The sequence below is a fragment of the Equus caballus genome, chromosome X, assembly GCF_041296265.1.
Source record: "Equus caballus isolate H_3958 breed thoroughbred chromosome X, TB-T2T, whole genome shotgun sequence".
In the NCBI taxonomy this organism is placed as follows: domain Eukaryota; kingdom Metazoa; phylum Chordata; class Mammalia; order Perissodactyla; family Equidae; genus Equus; species Equus caballus.
In genome coordinates, this window is record NC_091715.1 from 64,892,201 (window position 1) to 64,911,439 (window position 19,239).

General features: G+C 36.2%; 1 protein-coding gene across 2 annotated transcripts in view; it reads right to left on the minus strand.

Moving 5' to 3' along the window:
• OPHN1 (oligophrenin 1) overlaps positions 1 to 19,239 on the minus strand; it is a 503,637-nt gene that overhangs the window by 207,286 nt on the left and 277,112 nt on the right. For both annotated transcript variants that reach the window (XM_005614235.4, XM_014728949.3), the window contains exon 6: positions 5,255 to 5,356. In XM_005614235.4, the coding sequence (XP_005614292.1) occupies positions 5,255 to 5,356 (102 nt within the window). The remainder of the gene's footprint in view (positions 1 to 5,254; positions 5,357 to 19,239) is intronic.

Here is a 19,239-nt window from a genome sequence, read left to right on the forward strand (position 1 = left end):
TGTAAATGGATTGAATTCTCCAATGAAAAGACAGAGCAGTGGGATGGAGTGAAAAACATACCCAACAATATGCTGCCTTCAGGAAACACCACTGTGCTCCAAAGACAAACAGAGGCTCACATCGAAGGAACGGAAAACGATACTCCAAGCTAATGGCAAACAAAACAAAGAAGATGTTGCCAAACTTATAGCAGACAATGTAGACTTCAAGATAAAAAAGGTAAAGAGAGACAAAGAGGGGCAGTATATAATGGTGAAAGGGATACTCCACCAAGAAGACATAAGACATAAATATTTATGCACCAACACAGGAGCACCAAAGTACACAAAGAAAATATTAACAAAGCTACAAGAAGATATTTAAAACAACACAATAATAGTAGGGGACCTCAACACCTCACTTACATCAATGGATAGATCATCCAGACAGAATGTCAACAAGGAAATAGTGGAATTAAATAAAAAACTAGACCAGATGGACTTGATATAGATATAGATATAGATATAGATATAGATATAGATATATACAACACTCCATCCAAACACAGCAGAATAAACATTCTTCTCAAGTGGCCATGGGACATTTCCAAGGATAGAACATATGTTGGGAAACAAGGCAAGCCTCAAACAATTTAAGAAGATTGAAATCATATCAAGCATCTTTTCCAACCATAATGCTATGAACCTAGATATCAACAAGAAAAAAGTTGCAGGGTACAAAATCAACTTGCAAAACTCAGGTGTATTTCTGTACTCTAATAAGAAACTTACAGAAAGAGAACTCAAGAATACAATCCCATTTAAAATCGCAGCAAAAAGAATAAAATATCTAGGAATAAATTTAACCAAGGAGGTGAAAGATCCATATAATGAAAACTAAAAGACATTATTGAAAGAAGCTGATAATGACATAAAGAAATTGAAAGATATTGCATGCACATGGATTGGAAGAATAAACATGGTTAAAATGTCCATACCACCTACAGTAATCTACAGATTCAATGCAATCCCAAGCAGAATCTCAATGACATTCTTCACAGAAATTGAACAAAGAATCCTAAAATTCACATGGGACAACAAAAGACCCTGAATCGTGAAAGCAATCCTCAGAAAAAAGAACAAGGCTGGAAGCATCACAATCCCTGACTTCAAAATATACTGGAAAGCTATAGTAATCAAAACAGCATGGTACTGGTACAAGAACAGGCACACAGATCAATGGAGCAGAATTGAAAGCCCAAAAATAAAACCACACATCTACAGACAGTTAATCTTCGACAAAGGTGTTAAGAACATTCAAGGGAGAAAGGAAAGTCTCCTCAATAAATGGTGTTGGGAAAACTGGACAGCCACATGCAAAAGAATAAAAGTAGACCATTATCTTTTGCCATACACAAAAATAAGCTCAAAATGGATCAAACACTTGAAGGTGAGACCTGAAACCATAAAACTTCTCCAAGAAAATATAGGCAGTTCACTCTTTGACATTGATCATAAAAGGATCTTTTCGAATACCATGTCCACTCGGACAAGGGAAACAAAAGGAAAAATAAACAAGTAGGACTTCATCAGACTAACGAGCTTCTGCAAGGAAAGGAAACCAGGATCAAAACGAAAAGACAACCTACCAACTGGGAGAAAATATTTGCAAATCATATATCTGACAAGGGGTTAACTTCCATAATTCGTGAAGAACTCACACAACTGAATAATAAAAAAACAACTAGATCAAAAAATGGGCAGAGGATATGAACAGACATTTTGCCAAAGAAGAGATAAAGATGGCTAATAGGCACATGAAAAGATGTTCAACATCACTAATCATCAGGGAACTGCAAATCAAAACTACAATGAGAAATCACCTTACATCCATTAGAATGGCTATAATCACCAAGACAAAAAACAACATGTTGGAGAGGTTGAGGAGAAAAGGGAACACTCCTACACTGCTGGTAGGAATGCAAACTGGTGCAGCCACTATAGAAAGCAGTATGGAGATTTCTCAAAATATTAAAAATAAAAATACCATATGGCCCAGCTATCCCACTACTGGGTATATTTATCCAAAGAACTTGAAATCAACAATTCAAAGAAACTTATGCACCCCCATGTTCATTGCAGCATTATTTGCAATAGCCAAGACATGGAAGCAATCCAAGTGCCCATCGACTGATGATTGGATCAAGAAGATGTGGTGTGTATATATATATATATATATACACACACACACACACAATGTGTGTATACACACAATATATACACACACACACACTATATATATATATATATATATGTATATATACACATACATACATACACACAATGGAATAGTACTCAGTCATAAAAAAGACCAATCATGCCATTTGCAACAACATGCATGGACCTTGAGGGTATGATATTAAGCTAAATAAGCCAGACAGAGAAAGATAAACACCATATGATTTCACTCATATGTGAAAGATAAACACACGGACAAAGAGAACAGTTTGGTAGTTACCACAGGGAAGGGAGTTGGGGGTAGGCACAAGGGGTGAAGGGGTGCATTTATATGGGGACTGACAAATCATAATGTACAAGTGAAATTTCACAATGTTATAAACTATTATGATATCAATAAAAAATATTTTAAAAAAAACAAAAACAAAGAGAAAGATAGGTGGTTGTCAGCGTTTTGGATGGTGTGGAAGAGGAGGGATGAATAGGTGGTGCCCAGGGATTATTCAGGATAGTGAAACTATTCTGTATGACAGCATAATACTCGATCCATGTCACTATACATTTGTCAAAATCCATAGAATGTACAACACATTGGCTCATCAACTGTATCAAATGTACCTTGCTAATGCAAATGCTAATAATAGAGGAAACCATATGCAGGGGATTAGGTATATATGGGAACTCTGTATTTACCATTTAATTTTTCTGTAAACCTAAAACTACTCCAAAAATAAAGTCTCTTAATGTTAAAAAAATATGACTCACCCAAGGTCCTACTGCTCATTTTTGATTGAACAAGTACAAAGGCTACATCCTTGCTCATTAGGAAAATCACCAGGGACATCTACACATGGTACCAAACTGCTAGGATACTCTAGAAGCTTTCATTGCAAAAACCTCCAAAAGAGTAAATTTTGGACTGTGTCTGAGGTTCCAAAGCCCCAGGTTTGGTAATTATCTAGGAGGACTCACGGGAGTCAGCATATAGTCATACTCATGTCTAAGATTTATTTCAGTAAAAGTATACAAAGCAAAATCATTAAAGGGAAAAGATACATGGGGTGAAGTCCAGAGGAAACTAGGTTCAAGCTTCCTAGAGTTCTCTCTTAGTGTAGTCACACAGGACACACTTAATTACTCCAGCAACAAGTTATGACGACACATGTGAAATGTTGTCTACCAGGGAAGCTCATTAGAGACTGAGTGTCCTAGGTATTTACTCGGGGCTGTACATAGGTACCCTCTGCTGAGCATGTACAAAAATTCCAGACTCCCAGAAGAAAACAACGTATTTAGCATAAACCACATTGTTTGTACAGGCATTCTAGGCACAGTGAGTCACTCTTACCATTTAGGGAAACTTTTACATCAGTGTAGGGAACTGTTTACCAGCCAAATTCCCAGACACCAGCATAGAGTAATCCTGTACAGAGACCCTTCTAAGCATAATAGTCTCAGGCCTCTTATGTTAACTCTTTTCTGCATAGGAACCCTGGCACAAAATAGATGGAAAAGGAAGAAAACAAAAGTGTGCTAAATGAAAATGGCAGAGTACCCTAGACTAGTACTTCATTTCAGTTTCTGGAAGAGAAGCAGTCCTTCAACTTTTCCATACTAACTCCATCCACCACTCATCACCTTCAAGCACCTCATGCGATGCAATGGATACTCACTAAATCAGGTGTCAGGAGATGAGATTCAGCTTTGCCAAAATCTGTGTGACCTTGGACAAGATGATTTCTAAGAACATTTTCGGCTCATGTCTATGACCTTATTCAATCAAGTATCTCTTTTCATACTTGAATCGTCAATTTCTCTATCTTTTACTGGATCTTTTATCCAACATATAGATTCATTCTTACATTAAAAAAATTCTTAATCAGTTACTTTCTTCCTTCCCTTCCCCGATGTCACTCTTCTGACTTAGGGTCTCTCCTCTAGATCATTGCAATACTTTCCTAAACTGGCTTTCCTGCTTCCAGTCTCTCCCTGATCCAATTCATCCTATAGCCTCAGCCAGTTTAAGGTTCCTAAAATAGAATTCTACTCATATTGCTTGCACAACAAAAGGCCTTCAATGATTCTCCTAAAATTCAATACAAATTCCTGAGTCTATTACTTCATAATATGGCCTCAACTTGCCTGATCCTATCTTGTAAATTCTGGCCAAATAATTTCCGAAACATACTCTATGCTTTTCATTCTTGGAAAGGTCCGCTTCTCCACTTCCATCTGTCAAAAACTTTACCTATTGTTGAGAGACCACCTCAAATCAGAAGGGCAACATTCTTCCACAAAGGCACTTCTCCACATCCAAATGTAAGTTTTTTTATTCTCCAAACCCTTTCCCACACCTACGAGGATACCACCAACACATACACATTACAGTATGTAAAAAGTTCTACTCGTATAAAAGTTATGCATATTCTTATTTTAGCATCCCAACTGTAAACTGCAGGAGGGAAAGAAGCATGTCTTACTGTCTTTGTAGCCCTGTTGCACCTAGCATAGTGCCTGGCATGTGGTAGGCAGACAACAAAGAGTGGCTTATTTGATCTGAAGTCACTGCAACTTCCATGTAAGCTGTAGTCCCAGTGCAGGGCCAAAAAAAAGCCAACGTTGGAATAACTCAGGGGAAAAAAGTAGGAGATCTGTTCCTGATCTATCAAATACAGCACTAGTTTAAATTTATCCTCACAACAGTATTTTAACCCTATCCTTGTGTGGAATCTGGAACCAGAAACTTAGACCTGAAAGGGACTCTGGAGATCAATGAATACCACTCCTCCTTCAAAAGACAGGGGAACTGAGGCCAAAAAGAAATATCTTATTGAAAATCACACCTTGAGTGAGTGAAGGAGCTAGCTTGAGAACTCAGGGCTCCTGAGTCCCAGGCCATGGTTCTACCTGCAAGCGCTACTATCATACCTGGTTCCCTGCTGGGGCAGGGTATGAGGAAAGCCTTGCAGCAGGATGTTGCCACTGCTACCAAGACATAGCTGGCAATGGAAGGTGGGGACAGGCTTTTTGAACATACCTCTTGTAACTGAGATTCTTTCTTTTTGGAAGACAGATGTAGGTGCCGATCCAGCAAGGAATAAAACCTCTCGCCATCCTTTTCAAATTTCTTTTTCCGCTCCTAGACATGGGAGAGAAGGCACAGACTAAGATGTCTAGTTTTAATTAGGTCTGCTCAGAACTGAGAATGAATGATGCAGTATCAGGTTTCATGTGGCCAATCTCTCTAGCTCCTGGGAATAAAAAAAAGCAAGGGAGAATTTGCTTTTACATTGGTCTCAGCAGTTTCCGCTTCCTCAAATATAACCCTGAACCATTCTACCTACAGAAAGGGCAGTTCCTACTGGTAGAACTTAAGGCTCTGGGAGCTGCTGCTCAATGAATGACACTTACAATGGTCCTGTGTACGCTGCTACTTTTCCTTCTCCCCAATATTATTCATATGCATTAACAATTCATTCAATTTTTTTAAAAAAAAGGAGGAATAATAAGAAACACAGTAGTGAACTAAATACATGCCTTTAAAAGGTTAATCTACAATGCATTTAGATAGCCTAATAGTAAGCAAAACATTTCCAAGGCAATAGGAACTTGAGACTGCCTCTGTGAACGATGAGTTCTTTGCTATTGTTTAAGCATTTCATTACTGCATATTTAAAGATGAGGAAGAAATCCTGGAAGATTTAGCTGAAAAGCACGAGTTGAAAAGCTTTATGGGGGATGGAAGACTCAGCCGTCCCTCTCCTCAAGTATGAATTTTTTTTAAAATTGGCACCTGAGCTAACAACTGTTGCCAATCTTCTCTCTTCTTTTCTGCTTTTTCTCCCTAAATCTCTCCAGTACATAGTTGTATATATAGTTGTGGGTCCTTCTAGTTGTGGCATGTGGGACGCAGCCTCAGCATGGCCTAATGAGCAGTGCCACATCAGTGCCCAGGATCCGAACTGACGAAATCCCGGGCTGCCAAAGCGGAGGGTGAGAACTTAACTGCTCAGCCACAAGGCTAGCCCCAAGTATGAAATTTAATTAAACTCTCTGCCTCTCAGCACACTAGAAATCACACAGCCTCCAAAGGAGCACTAACAATGCTCCTTTGTCACAGACTAATGCTGACACTCTGCAATCCTCTCAGCATTATGCTGGGAAATTCATGTAAAAGACTTGCGTTGTCTTATAGAAAACCCAAACTCACTGAGCACCCACGGTGTGCCAGGTACTAGAAGAGGCACAGCAAGGGACACACAGACAAAAAGAAAAAGATACCTAACCATGGTTCACTTCTAGAGGCAATCTGTTGCTTGGCTAGAAGCCAAGACAGAGCCGAGTGACCTCTGACCTGTAAGGAGTGTGCTTTTTACCAGAGGGAAAGGAGTAGAGAGGAAGCTAACATTAACTGAGGCCTACATCAGGCCAGGCAGACTGTTAGGTACCTAAAATTCATAATCTCATTTAGTCTTTACAACCCTGAGAAGTAGATATTGTAAAGGAAATTAAGGTTCAAAAAAGGTGAACTAACATGTCCAAGATCACATAACATACAGGTCTATCTGATTTATTCCACACAGTCAAATAGAGCCAGATGATCATGGAAGGAATTACAGAGCTGAGTGACTCTGACCTGTAAGGAAAATGCTTTTTACCAGAGGCTTATAAATAATCAGGGAGCCTTGTGAATAAAACTCAAGTAGGTCTATAGCCCTACTCCAACTCAGATACCAAAACATAGGAGATAGAGATTTTCACACAAAAGATAGCTAGGGCAAACTGTTCCTCCAGCTGCTGAATCTATTTAAAGCAGCAATTGGCTGAAGAAAGCATGGGAGCCAGAAAACAACTTCTCTAGAAATATGTCAAGTTCTGTGGGTCACTTTTTCCTCCACTTCCATTTTTTAAATGGAAAACTATGAGATAGAAAATACATATCATAAAATTCATCCTTTTAAAGTGTACAATTCATTGGTTTTTAGTATATTCATAAAGTTGTACAACCATTACTGCTAATTCCAGAATATTTCCATCACCTCAAAAACAAACTCTATACCTATTAGCAATCATTCCCCATTCCCCCTCCCTAACGAAACCACAATTCACTTTATGTCTCTATAGATTTATCTATTCTAGACATTTCATCTAATTGAAATCATACAAGATGTGGCCTTTTGTAACTGTCTTCTTACATTTAGCATGTTTTCAAGGTTCAGCATGTGGTACCATGCGGTACTCCATTCATTTTTATGGCTAAATAATATTTGATTGTATGGCTATACCATAGTTTCTTCATGAATTCATCAGTTGATGGACATTTGGATTATTTCCATTTTTTGGGCTGTTATGAATAATGCCGCTATGAACATTCATGTACAAGATTTTCTGCGGTCATGTTTTCAATTCTTTTGGGCATACACATAGGAGTAGAATTGCTGAGTCATATGGTAACTCTATGTTTAACTTTTTGAGGAACCACCAAACTGTTTTCTAAAGTGAGAGTATCATTTTACATTACCAACAGCAATGAATGTGAATTCCAATTTCTCCGCATCTTCACCAACTCTTCTCTGTCTTTTTGAATATAACCAAACCAGTAGGCACGAGGTTGCATTCACTGTGGTTTGATTTGCCTTTCCCTAATGACTAATGATGTTAAATGTCTTTTCATGTGTTTATTAAAAACACCTTTGTATATATATTCTTTGGAGAAATGTTTATTGACTTATTTTGCCTTTTTTCAAATTGAATTTTTTTTACCTTTATATTTTTGAGTTACAAGAATTCATTATATACTCTGAATACTACAAGTGCAAGTATTTTTCTCCCATTCTCTGGGTTGTCTTTGCAATTTCTTGGTAGTGTCCTTTGCAGCCCAAACATATTTAATTTTGTAAAGTCTAATTCAACTAGTTTTGCTTTGGTTGCTTGTGTTTTTGGTGTCATATCTCAGAAACTGTTGCCTGATTTAAGGTCATTAAGATTTACACCTATATTGTCTTCTAAGAGTTTTAGATTTTTGGGTTTTACTTTTTGATCATGATGAAATGTGTGACTCCAACTTCATTCTTTTGCTTGAGGGTATCTAGTAATCCCAGCATCTTTTGTTCAAAAGACTATTTCACCATTGAATTGTCTTAGCATCCCTGTAAAATATCAATTAACCATAAATGTGTAAGTTTACTTTTGGACTCAGTTCTATTCAATTGATCTATATGTCCCACCACACTGCCTTGATTACAATAGTTTTGTAGTAAGTTTTGAAATTAAAAATTGTCTTTTTTTTTTTTTTTTTTTTGCTGAGGAAGATTCGCCCCAAGCTAACATCTGTGCCAATCTTCCCCTATTTTGTATGTGAGTTGCTGCCACAGCATGGCTGCCAACAAGTGGGCTAGGCCTCTGCCTGGGAACCAAACACAGGCCACAAAAGTGGAGCATGCTGAACTTAACCACTAGGCCATGGGGCCAGCCAAAAAACTGTAGGACTTTTTCTATCCTGGTCCTTTCTATGTGGATTTTAGGGTCATCTTATCAATTTGTGCAAAATGGTCAGCGGTGATTTTGCTGGAGATTGCATTGAATCTGCAGATCAATTTTGTGAGTACTAACATCTTAATATTAAGTCTTCCAATTCATGAACATGGGATGTCTTTCTATTTATTTAGGCCTTCCATATTTTATTTAAGTCTTCCTTAATTTCTTACAATGATGTTTTATACTTTTCAGTGTACAACTCTCACACTTATTTTGTTACATTTATGCCTAAGTACTTTAATCTTTTAGATGCTACTGTAAATGGGATTGTTTTCTTAATTTTCTGAATGTATAGAAATATAACTTATTTTTGTATATTGATCTTGTATCTTGCAACCCTGTTGCACTTCTTTATTAGTTCTAACAGTGTGTGTGTGCATGTATGTGTGCATTCCTTAGGATTTTCTATATACAAGATGAAGTCATCTGCAATTAGAGATAGTTTTACTGCTTCTGTTCCAACCCTGGCTAATTATCCTGACTGGATCCTCTAGCAAAATGCTGAATAGAAGTGGCAAGAGTGGACATCCTTGTCTTGTCCTTGATCTTAGAGGGAAATATTTTAGCCTTTCACTATTAAATATGATGTTGGCTGTGGGGCTGTGGGTTTTCTGTATCTGCCATTTATCAGGTTGAAGAAGTCCCCTTCTCTTCCTGGTTTACAGAATATTTTTATCGTGAAAATGTGTTGATTTTGTCAAATGCTTTCTTTGTGTCTGAGATATTTGTGTACTTTTGTCCTTTAATATATTAATATAGTGTGATGCATTGATTGATTTTTTAGATATTAAACCAACCATGCATTCCAGGGATAAGTCTCACTTGGTTATGGTATATGATTCTTTTTATATATTGTTGGATTTGGTTTGCTATATTTTGCTGAGGATTTTTACATCTATATTCATGAAGGATATCTGTCTGTAGTTTTGATTTCTTGTTATGTCTTTGGTTTTGCTATCAGGGTAATACCTTACTCATGGAATGAGTTGGGAGGTATTTTCTCCTCTTCAATTTTTGGAAAAGTATGTGAAATATAAGTGTTAATTCTTTAAACATTGGGTAGAATTCATCAGTGGGACCAGCTTGTCCTGGGCTTTTCTTTCCATACAGTTTTCTGATTACTAAGTCAATGGCTTTATTTGTTATAGGTCTATTCAGATTTTCTATTTCTTGTGGAGTCCACTTACATTTAATTCCACTAAAGTCAACCACCAGTGACATCAGCCTACTACTTCTGAGCCACTCCAACATAGGTTAAAAAGAACACCTTTCATTTCAGGGTCAATTTGACTGCAAGAGCCAAATGCAACAGAGGCTCTAATCAAGAGCCATTTTCCATCCTCTGGTAAAAATGCTACATTAAGACATTTGTTGGGGCCCACCCCATGGCCGAGTGATTAAGTTCAGGCACTCCAGTTCAGCAGCCCAGGGTTTCAGTGGTTCAGATCCTGGGTGCAGACCTAGCACTGCTCATCAAGCCATGCTGAGGCAGCATCCCACAAAGCAGAACTAGAAGGACCTACAACTAGAATATACAACTATTTACTGGGGGGGCTTTGGGGAGAAGAAAAATAAAAAAGATTGGCAACGGATGTTAGCACAGGGCCAATCTTAAAAAAAAAGTCGGTTGTTGGACAGATGAAGAAGAAAAGGAACTCCTATTTGTTGAGAGCACACATTTGTCAAGCTGGATGTGAGGCTCTTCAATATATATTATTTAATCGAAATACTGAGATCAACTCTGAATGCTAGGTTTAACTTTAAAAAATTTTCTTATTTAATAGAAATATGTACAGAACCAGAGACTGAAGAGAGGAAATAGAGCCTGCGAACTTGATTGCAGCATTACATTCAAATGCCCAAATGATCACATAAGAAACATGCAAGGTTAAGACTTTTTATTAAAATTTTTCCTTATTCAAATAATCATCTAGTTCCATGTACTAGCTTAAGACAAGCAGCAATCCTAAGCCCCCTTTCTCCAATTTCCGCTTCCCCAGAAGCAACCACTTTCATCTCCTTAATATAATTATTCTAGTATTTACTTTCATATTACTAATAACTCAAATGAATATTTATATTGCTATTACTAATTTTCAAGTTTTGTGCATTATCTATTAACTTTGGAATAAAGAAGATGAGGATTTAGCTCTCTTTTCCCTCCTTGTCCCATTACCAACACCATCACCTTTGCCCTCCTACCCAAACATATGTCCTCATACTCCCAATACACTTTTATTGTAATTTTGATTTAATTCATATTCAGTATTTAGATTATTATGACTATCTACATACTATTTATAACTGATACATATAATAGAATATGATTAATATTACTTTCCTGTACAACTTTTTATATTCCCTAAAGTTACTAATTGGCTTTTTGTTTCACTTTGTTTGGTTGCTAATTTTCAATGCACTTAGCACTAAATCTCTAACTCTCCTCCATTTCTCTAAATCTCTTCTCAAATGTTCATTCATACCATTTCATTTTAAAGTAGCATAACCTGGAACCTTCTGGTAGTTCTAATCTGGAATTATTGCTTTCTATGCATAGCACTCGGTTGTGATTTTGGGATCTCCTTCCACCATCATCCTAGGGGATTCCCTTTGCCTCTCTTCTATGTTGGTATTCTTTTTCCCAATATTCCCTGTATTCATTTTTCTTGCTTTGCTCTCTTGTTATGATAAAGTCCATTCACCTGTAGCTTCCTGAAAAGCACTATATATAAGTCAGTTTTTGAGATCTTGTATATCTAAAAGTTTCCTTACTTATCCTACCACTTGATTGATTGTTTGGCTAAACACAGAATAGATTCATAAGATCTTGTCTTGATTCCAGAGATTCTGAAATTTCCTGATGATGTCCTTAGGTAAAAGTATATCTTGATCCATCTTGGTGGATACTTGGAAGGCTTTCAGTCTTCAAATTCAGACTTTTCAGTTCTGGGAAAATCCTTTCAGTCATTTCATATATAACTTCTTCCCCACTATTTTTCTTTATGGAATTCCTTTTATTTGAACCTCCTTGACTGGACTTTTAACTTTTCTATTTTCTCTCTAATCCTTCATTTCTTCGTCTTTTTTACCTGGTTTTAAAAGACTGTCTTAACTTTATCTTTCAAACCTTCTACTGAGTTTGTCATTTCTGCTCTCATTTTTTAAATTTCCAAGAGTTCTTCTTTGTTCTCTTTTAGTAGCATCCTGTGTTTATTTCACAGATAAAGTCTCTTCTTATCTATCTGAAAATATACAAGAGGTAAATATTTTAAGTGTTTCTCTCCCTTTCTTTCCTGCTACTTGCTTTTGATCTGTTTGTTTCAGTCTCTGTTTTTCATGTTCAGGGAATAGCTTGACTGTGTGGGATTTCTCTTGACTATGGAAGAGTGGGGGATTAGAAAGTTAAATGAAAGCTCCAATTGCCTACATGAAGATTGTCAACTTTGGGCTTCATCTGGCTGATCCATTTTTGAGGAAAATTGGTATATTTAAGTCTTTCTTTCTCTTGGTCCTACCTCTACTCCCATTTCCAAAGGTTTCTGTTGCTGCCATTTCTTGAGTCTTGAGGATTCTCCGCTATAATCAAGATTGTTCTTGGCTTTCCCCACTGCAAAGTTAGTTTTGGCTTTCCTGGGTCTGACAAATCAGATGCCACTCATACACTTGCATTCCAGATTACAAAATTTTGTTGTTATTGTTTCTCTTTATTCATTCTGTTCTTGCGGGTCTTTACTATTTTTATTTTTAAAAACCTACTTAGGATAGTTTCAGTTAGGTTTCCTGATAGATAATAATTTTATTCCCATGTTTGACCAATTATTTTTACGTGAAAATTGTTTATCATCTTTCCTTACCTTATTTTTTAAACTTAAAAATTATGAAAGTAATAAACTCTTGAAATAAAATAATTTCAAACAATTCAGAAGCGTACAAGGTATAAAATGTGAAAGTCTTGCCCTCCTTAGAAGCCCACTGCATAGAGGTAACCACGGTTAAACATTTTGGAGGCCTTCCTTTCTGAGAGTGAGATAAGTTTTTATCACCTCCACTTTGACTCAGATAGGTTAACAAATTTCCTGTAAGTAAAATAGCAAGTGATCCTGAGCATTCAAATGATTTTAGAGTAGGGTTTGGGCCCATGTAATCAGGGGCTAGAAAGAGAAACCTAGGCTCAAGACCAAACTCTAAACTCATGAAGAAAAGAAGAATACTGGATTTGAGAATATGAGTATTTTCAGCTATTCTTTGAGTGTCATGATACCTTATGCCTGTCTTTAAGTAAGTTTTAAAAAATCTAATCTGCAGTTTTCCCACCACTCCTTTCCACAAGTGGCACTCAATGGAGATGATGTATCTGAACATGTAACGTGCTTTACCTGAGTAAGGGGGATGTGGTGCTTACGTTCCCAACTTGGTTTCTTTGCCCTTAGCCTACCCTTTTTTATTAGTCTACTTCTTCACAGCCTTTTAGTGTTGTGTTACTTGGAAATAAGTATTCTATGTGATCCAACAAATATGAGAATTCCGATATTATGGAAAAATCTCTTCTTTCTCAAAAGTTAGTCAGAGAGGGGTCCCCATCAAAAATTTACTATCTACTGACAAAACGTGCCCTGGAAATAAAGTCATTAACTTTATGACACATCACAGATCCATTTGGTAGACTAGCCAAAGGCTGTTCTTTGGCAAAGAGCCTCAGAATGAGTTGAGTGGAATCTCTTTTGTCTGGAAATGCAATCTACTATTCAAATTTTCCCTGGCAACAGCAACCATTCTGTCACTCAATTTAAAAGTTTCCTAAAATATGTGTAATTCAAATATTGTGCAAATTCATCCAATCTGCCTTATGGATGGTGAACACTATCTCCCGCAACAAAATGATAATAATGACTGAATAATCCCAAGCAGCAATTCTTAAATTCCCCAAGGCAGGAATCCCCAGGAAAACAGAATTAGAACATATACTCAGCACTCTCTTCTCCAACCAGAAAGCATTCCCCCACTATGTTGAAGATGAAGAAACAAGGAGTGATTTCCATTTCTGGAAGTATGGTGTATAAGATACACTGACTCTGGACTAAAAAAAAATGGTGGACGAAATATTTTTTTAATCTTTGAAAGCTCTTTACAAAGCGGCAAAATGAAAGATCTGTGCAGAGCCCTAAAACAAAATGAAATCAAGAAGCCCTGAAAAGGCTTTATTCCTAAGGGTTTCTTCAGAACCCTGGAAAACTTGAACTTCCACTTAGATGATCATATGGGTAGTGATATAAGCCAATCTTTGAAAGTTTTACCATTCACTTCTAGGCCTTTAATCTACTTGAAATCCACCTCTGTTTGTGCTGTTACAAAGGAATCCAGTTTTATATTTCTCTATATAGTTATCCAGTTTCCCCAAAATCATCTATCAAACAATTTTTCCTATTCCAAGTAATTTGCAATATTATGTTTATTTCAAATTAAATTCCTAAATGGGTTTGTCACTGAGCTCTTGAGTCTGTTCCACTGGTCTTCTGTTTGAGTGCCAATATCAGAGTGTTTTTACTCCACTGACTTTGTATTATGTTGTGTTCTTTGGCAGGGAAACTCTCCCTTCTTTAGTCTTCCTTTATAAGGTTGACTTAGGTATTTGTGAACTTTAAGACTTCCAAATTAATATTAGGATAAACCCCAAGTAAATTTTAATTTAGAGATTAATTTGAGGAGAATTAATGCTTTTATAATATTACAGAAACACATTTGAGAGCACAAAATGTCTCACATTTACTCGGATTTTACTTAGGTTTTCTTCCATGTCCTTTACAAGAGTTAAATTTTTTTCTCAATAAAACGGTCTTATGTATTCCTGTTAAAAATAACTTTTGCATATTTTATAGTTTCTATTGCTAATATGAATGGTAGTTTTTTGGAAAAATTGTTTTTTATTGAGGTTATGATAGTTTACAACATTGTGAAATTTCAGTTCTACATTATTATTAGTCAGTATAGGTGCACCCCTTCACCCTTTCTGCCCACCCCTCACCCCCTTCCCCCTGATAACCACTAAATAGTTCTCTTTGTCCATGTGTTTGTTTATCTTCCACATATGAGTGAAATCATACAATGTTTGTCTTTCTGTATCTGGCTTATTTCACTTAACATGTACCCTCAAGGTCCATCCAGGTTGTTGTGAATGGGACAATTTTCTCATTTTTTATGGCTGAGTAGTATTCCATTGTATATATATACCAAATCTTCTATACCCAGTCATTGGTCAATGGGCACTTAGGTTGCTTCCATGTCTTGGCTATTGTGAATAATGCTGAAATGAACTTAGGGGTGCACAAGTCTCTTTGAATTGTTGATTTCAACTTCTTTGGATAGATAACCAGTAGTGGAAGGCTGGGTCATATGGTATTTCTATTTTTAGTTTTTTGAGAAATCTCCACTGCTTTCCATAGCGGCTGAACCAGTATGCATTCTCACCAGCAGTGTATGAGGGTTCCTTTTTCTCCACAACCTCTCTAACATTTGTTATTTTTTTGTCTTGGTTATTATAGCCATTCTAATGGGTGTAAGATGATATCTTAGCGTAGTTTTGATTTCCATTTCTGTAATGATCAGAGATGTGCCTACTGGTCGTCTGTATATCATCTTTGGGAAAATGTCTGTTCATATCCTCTGCCTATTTTTTGATTGGGTTGTTGGCTGTTTTGTAGTTGAGTTGTATGAGTTCTTTACATATTTTGGAAATTAATCCCTTGTCAGATGTATGATTTGCAAATAATTTTTCCCAGTTGGTGGGTTGTCTTTTCATTTTGTTCATGGTTTCCTTTGCCTTGCAGAAGCTCTTTCCTCTGATGTAGTCCCATTTGTTTATTTTTTCTGTTGTCTCCCATGCCTGAGTAGACATGAAATTTGAAAAGATGCTAAGACTGATGTCAAAGAGTGTACTGTCTATATTTTCTTCTAGAAGTTTTATGGCTTCAGGACTTACCTTCAAGTCTTTGATCCATTTTGAGTTTATTTTTGTGAATGGCGTAAGAGAATGGCCTACTTTCATTCTTTTGCATGTGGCTGTCCGGTTTTCCCAGCACCATTTATTGAAGAGACTTTCCTTTCTCCACCATATGCTTTTGGCTGCTTTGTCGAACATTAGCTGTCCATACATGTGTGGTTTTGTTTCTGGATTCTCAATTCTGTTCTACTGATCTGTGTGCCTGTTTTTGTAGCAGTACCATGCTGTTTTGATTACTATAGCTTTGCAGTATACTTTCAAGTCAGGTATTGTGATGCCTCCAGCTTTGTTTTTTGTTCTCAGGATTGCTTTCGCTATTTGGGGTCTTTTGTTGTTCCATATCAATTTTAGGATTCTTTGTTCTATTTCCATGAAGAATGTCATTGGGATTCTGATTGAGATTGCATTGAATCTGTAGATTGCTTTAGGGAATATGGACATTTTAACTATGTTTATTATTCCAATCCATGTGCATGGAATATCTTTCCATTTCTTTATGTCATCATCGATTTCTTTCAATAATATCTTATATTTCAGTGTATCAGTCTTTCACCTCCTTGGTTAAACTTATTCCTAGATATTTTATTCTCTTTGTTGCGATTGTAAATGAGGTCGTATTCTTGAGTTCTTTCTGTTACTTAGATTTTAGAGTATAGGAATGCAACTGATTTTTGTAAGTTGATTTTGTATGCTGCAACTTTGCTATAGTTGTTGATTATTTCTAACAGTTTTCTGATGGATTATGGATTCTTTAGGGTTTTTCTCTATGTAAAATCATGTCACCTGCAAAAAGCAAGAGTTTCACTTCTTCCTTGCCAATTTGAATATCTTTTATTTCCTTTTCTTGCCTAATTGCTCCAACCAAAACCTCCAGTACTATGAATGAGAGCAGTGAGAGTGGGTATCCTTGTCTTGTTCCTGCTCTCAGAGAGATGGCTCTCAGTTTTTCAACATTGAGTATGATATTGGCTGTGGGTTTGTCCTTTATTGTGTTGACCTTTATTATGTTGAAGTACTTCCTTCTATACCCATTTTATTGAGAGTATTTATTATATATGGAAATTGGATCTTGTCAAATGCTTTCTCTGAATCTGTTGAGATGATCATGTAATTTTTCTTTCTTATTTTGTTAATTTGGTGTATCACATTGATTGATTTCTGGATGTTGAACCAGCCCTGCATTGCTGGTATAAATCCCACTTGATCATGGCGTATGATCCATTTAATGTATTGTCATATTCGGTTTGCCAATACTTTGTTGAGGATTTTTGCATCTATGTTCATCAGCAATATTGGCTTATAATTTTCCTTCTTTGTGTTGTCCTTGTCTGGCTTTAGGATCAGGGTGATGTTGGCCTCATAGAATGAGTTAGGAAGCATTCCATTTTCTTCAATTTTTTGGAATATGTTGAGAAGGATAGGTATTAAGTCTTTCAGTGTTTGGCAAAATTCTCCAGAGAAGCTATCTGGAGATTCAGAAATACATTTGAGAACACAGAATGTCTCAAACTTACTCAGATTTTATTTAGGTTTTCTTCCATGTCCCTTACTAGAGTTAAATCTTTTTCTCAGTAAAATTGTCTCATGTATTCCTGTTAAAAACAACTTTTGCATATTTTATAGTTTTTTTGCTAGATTAAATTGTATTTTTATTTACCACATTTATTAGATGGTTTTTTATGTTGAAAATAATATTTATTTTTGTAAATTACTACGGCAAGTGTCAATCTGTCTAAAGCTACTGATTTTTCTAGTTTGATAATCACATCATCTGTAAATAATGTCAATTTTATATATTCCCTTCACATCTTTACACACTTACTTAATTTTCATTCTTACAGCATTGGTCACGCCCTCCAGTTTTAGGTTAAACAATAGTAAGTGAATGGCATCTTTGCCCTGTTCCTCATCTTAAGGGGAATATATTTATTTTATTAAGTACAATGTTTGCTATAGGTTTTCATTATATAACCATTATCAAGTTTACTAATTTCCCTTCAATTCTAGATTAAGATTACCATATGATATTTCTCCTTTACACTAAACATGGAGTGAATTGTGATGACTGATTTCCAAGGCTGATTTTTTTTTATTTCTGAGATAAATAGATTGATTGATTGACTGATTGATTTTATTGTTGGAGTCAGTTAGCTAATACTTTAGCATCTATGTTCATAAATAAAAAGAGCCAAGTTTTTTTTTAAGACTTTATGTTTTAGAGCGTTTTTGGGTTCATGGTAAAATTAAGAGGAAAGTACAGAGATTTCCCATATACTCCCTGCCTCCATGCATTTATAGTTTCCCCCAATATCAACATCCTCCTCCAGAGAGGCACATTTGTTATAACTGATGAATCTACATTGACACATCATAATCACCCAATGTCCACAGTTTATGTTATGGTTCATTCTTGGTGTTGTACATTTTATGGGTTTGGACAAATGTATAATGGCATGTATGCATCATTATTGTATCATACAGAGTAATTTCACTGCCATAAAAATCCTCTGTTCTCCACTTATTCATTCCTTCCCCCACCAACCCCTGATCCTTTTACTGTCTCCTCAGTTTTGCCTTTGCCAAAAAGACATATAATTGAAATCACACAATACGTAGCCTTTTCAAATTAGCTTCTTTCACTTAGTAATATGCATTTAAGTTTCCCTCATGTCTTTTCATGGCTTGACAGCTCATTTCTTTTCAGTGCTGAGTAATATTGCATTGTCTGGATGTACCACAGTTTATGTATCCATTCACCTACTGAAGAGCATCCTGATTGCTTCCAAGTTTTGGCAATTATGAATAAAACTGCTATAAACATCCATGTGGAGGTTTCTGTGTGGACACAAGTTTTCAACTCCTTTGGGTAAATACCAAGGAGTGCAATTGCTGTATCATATGGTAAGAGTATGCTTAATTTTCTGAGAAATTGCCAAACTGTCTTCCAAAGTAGCTGTTCCATTTTGCATTCCCACCATCAATGAATGACAGTGTCTGTTGCTCCACACCCTCATCAGCATTTGGTGTTGTCAGTCTTCTGGATTTTGGCCATTCTGATAGGTATGCAGTAGTATCTTGTTTTAATTCGTCTTTCCCTAATGCCATATGATGTGTAACATGTTTTCATATGCTTATTTGCTATTTGTATATCTGTTGGTGAGGTGTCTATTAAGTTCTTCTGGAAATTTTTTTAATCAAGTTGTTTGTTTTCTTATTGTTGAGTTTTAAGACTTCTTTGTACATTTTGGACAACAGGCCTTTATCAGATGTGTCCTTTGCAAGTAGTTTTTCCCAGTCTGTGGCTTGTCTTCTCATTCACATGACGTTGTCTTTCAAGGGGCAGAAGTTGTTAATTTTAATGAAGTCTAGCTTATCAATTATTTCTTTCATGGATTGTGCCTTTGATATTGTATCTAAAAGTCATCATCATCCCCAAGGTCATCTAGGTTTTCTCTTATGTTATCTTCTAGGAGTTTCATAGTTTTGCA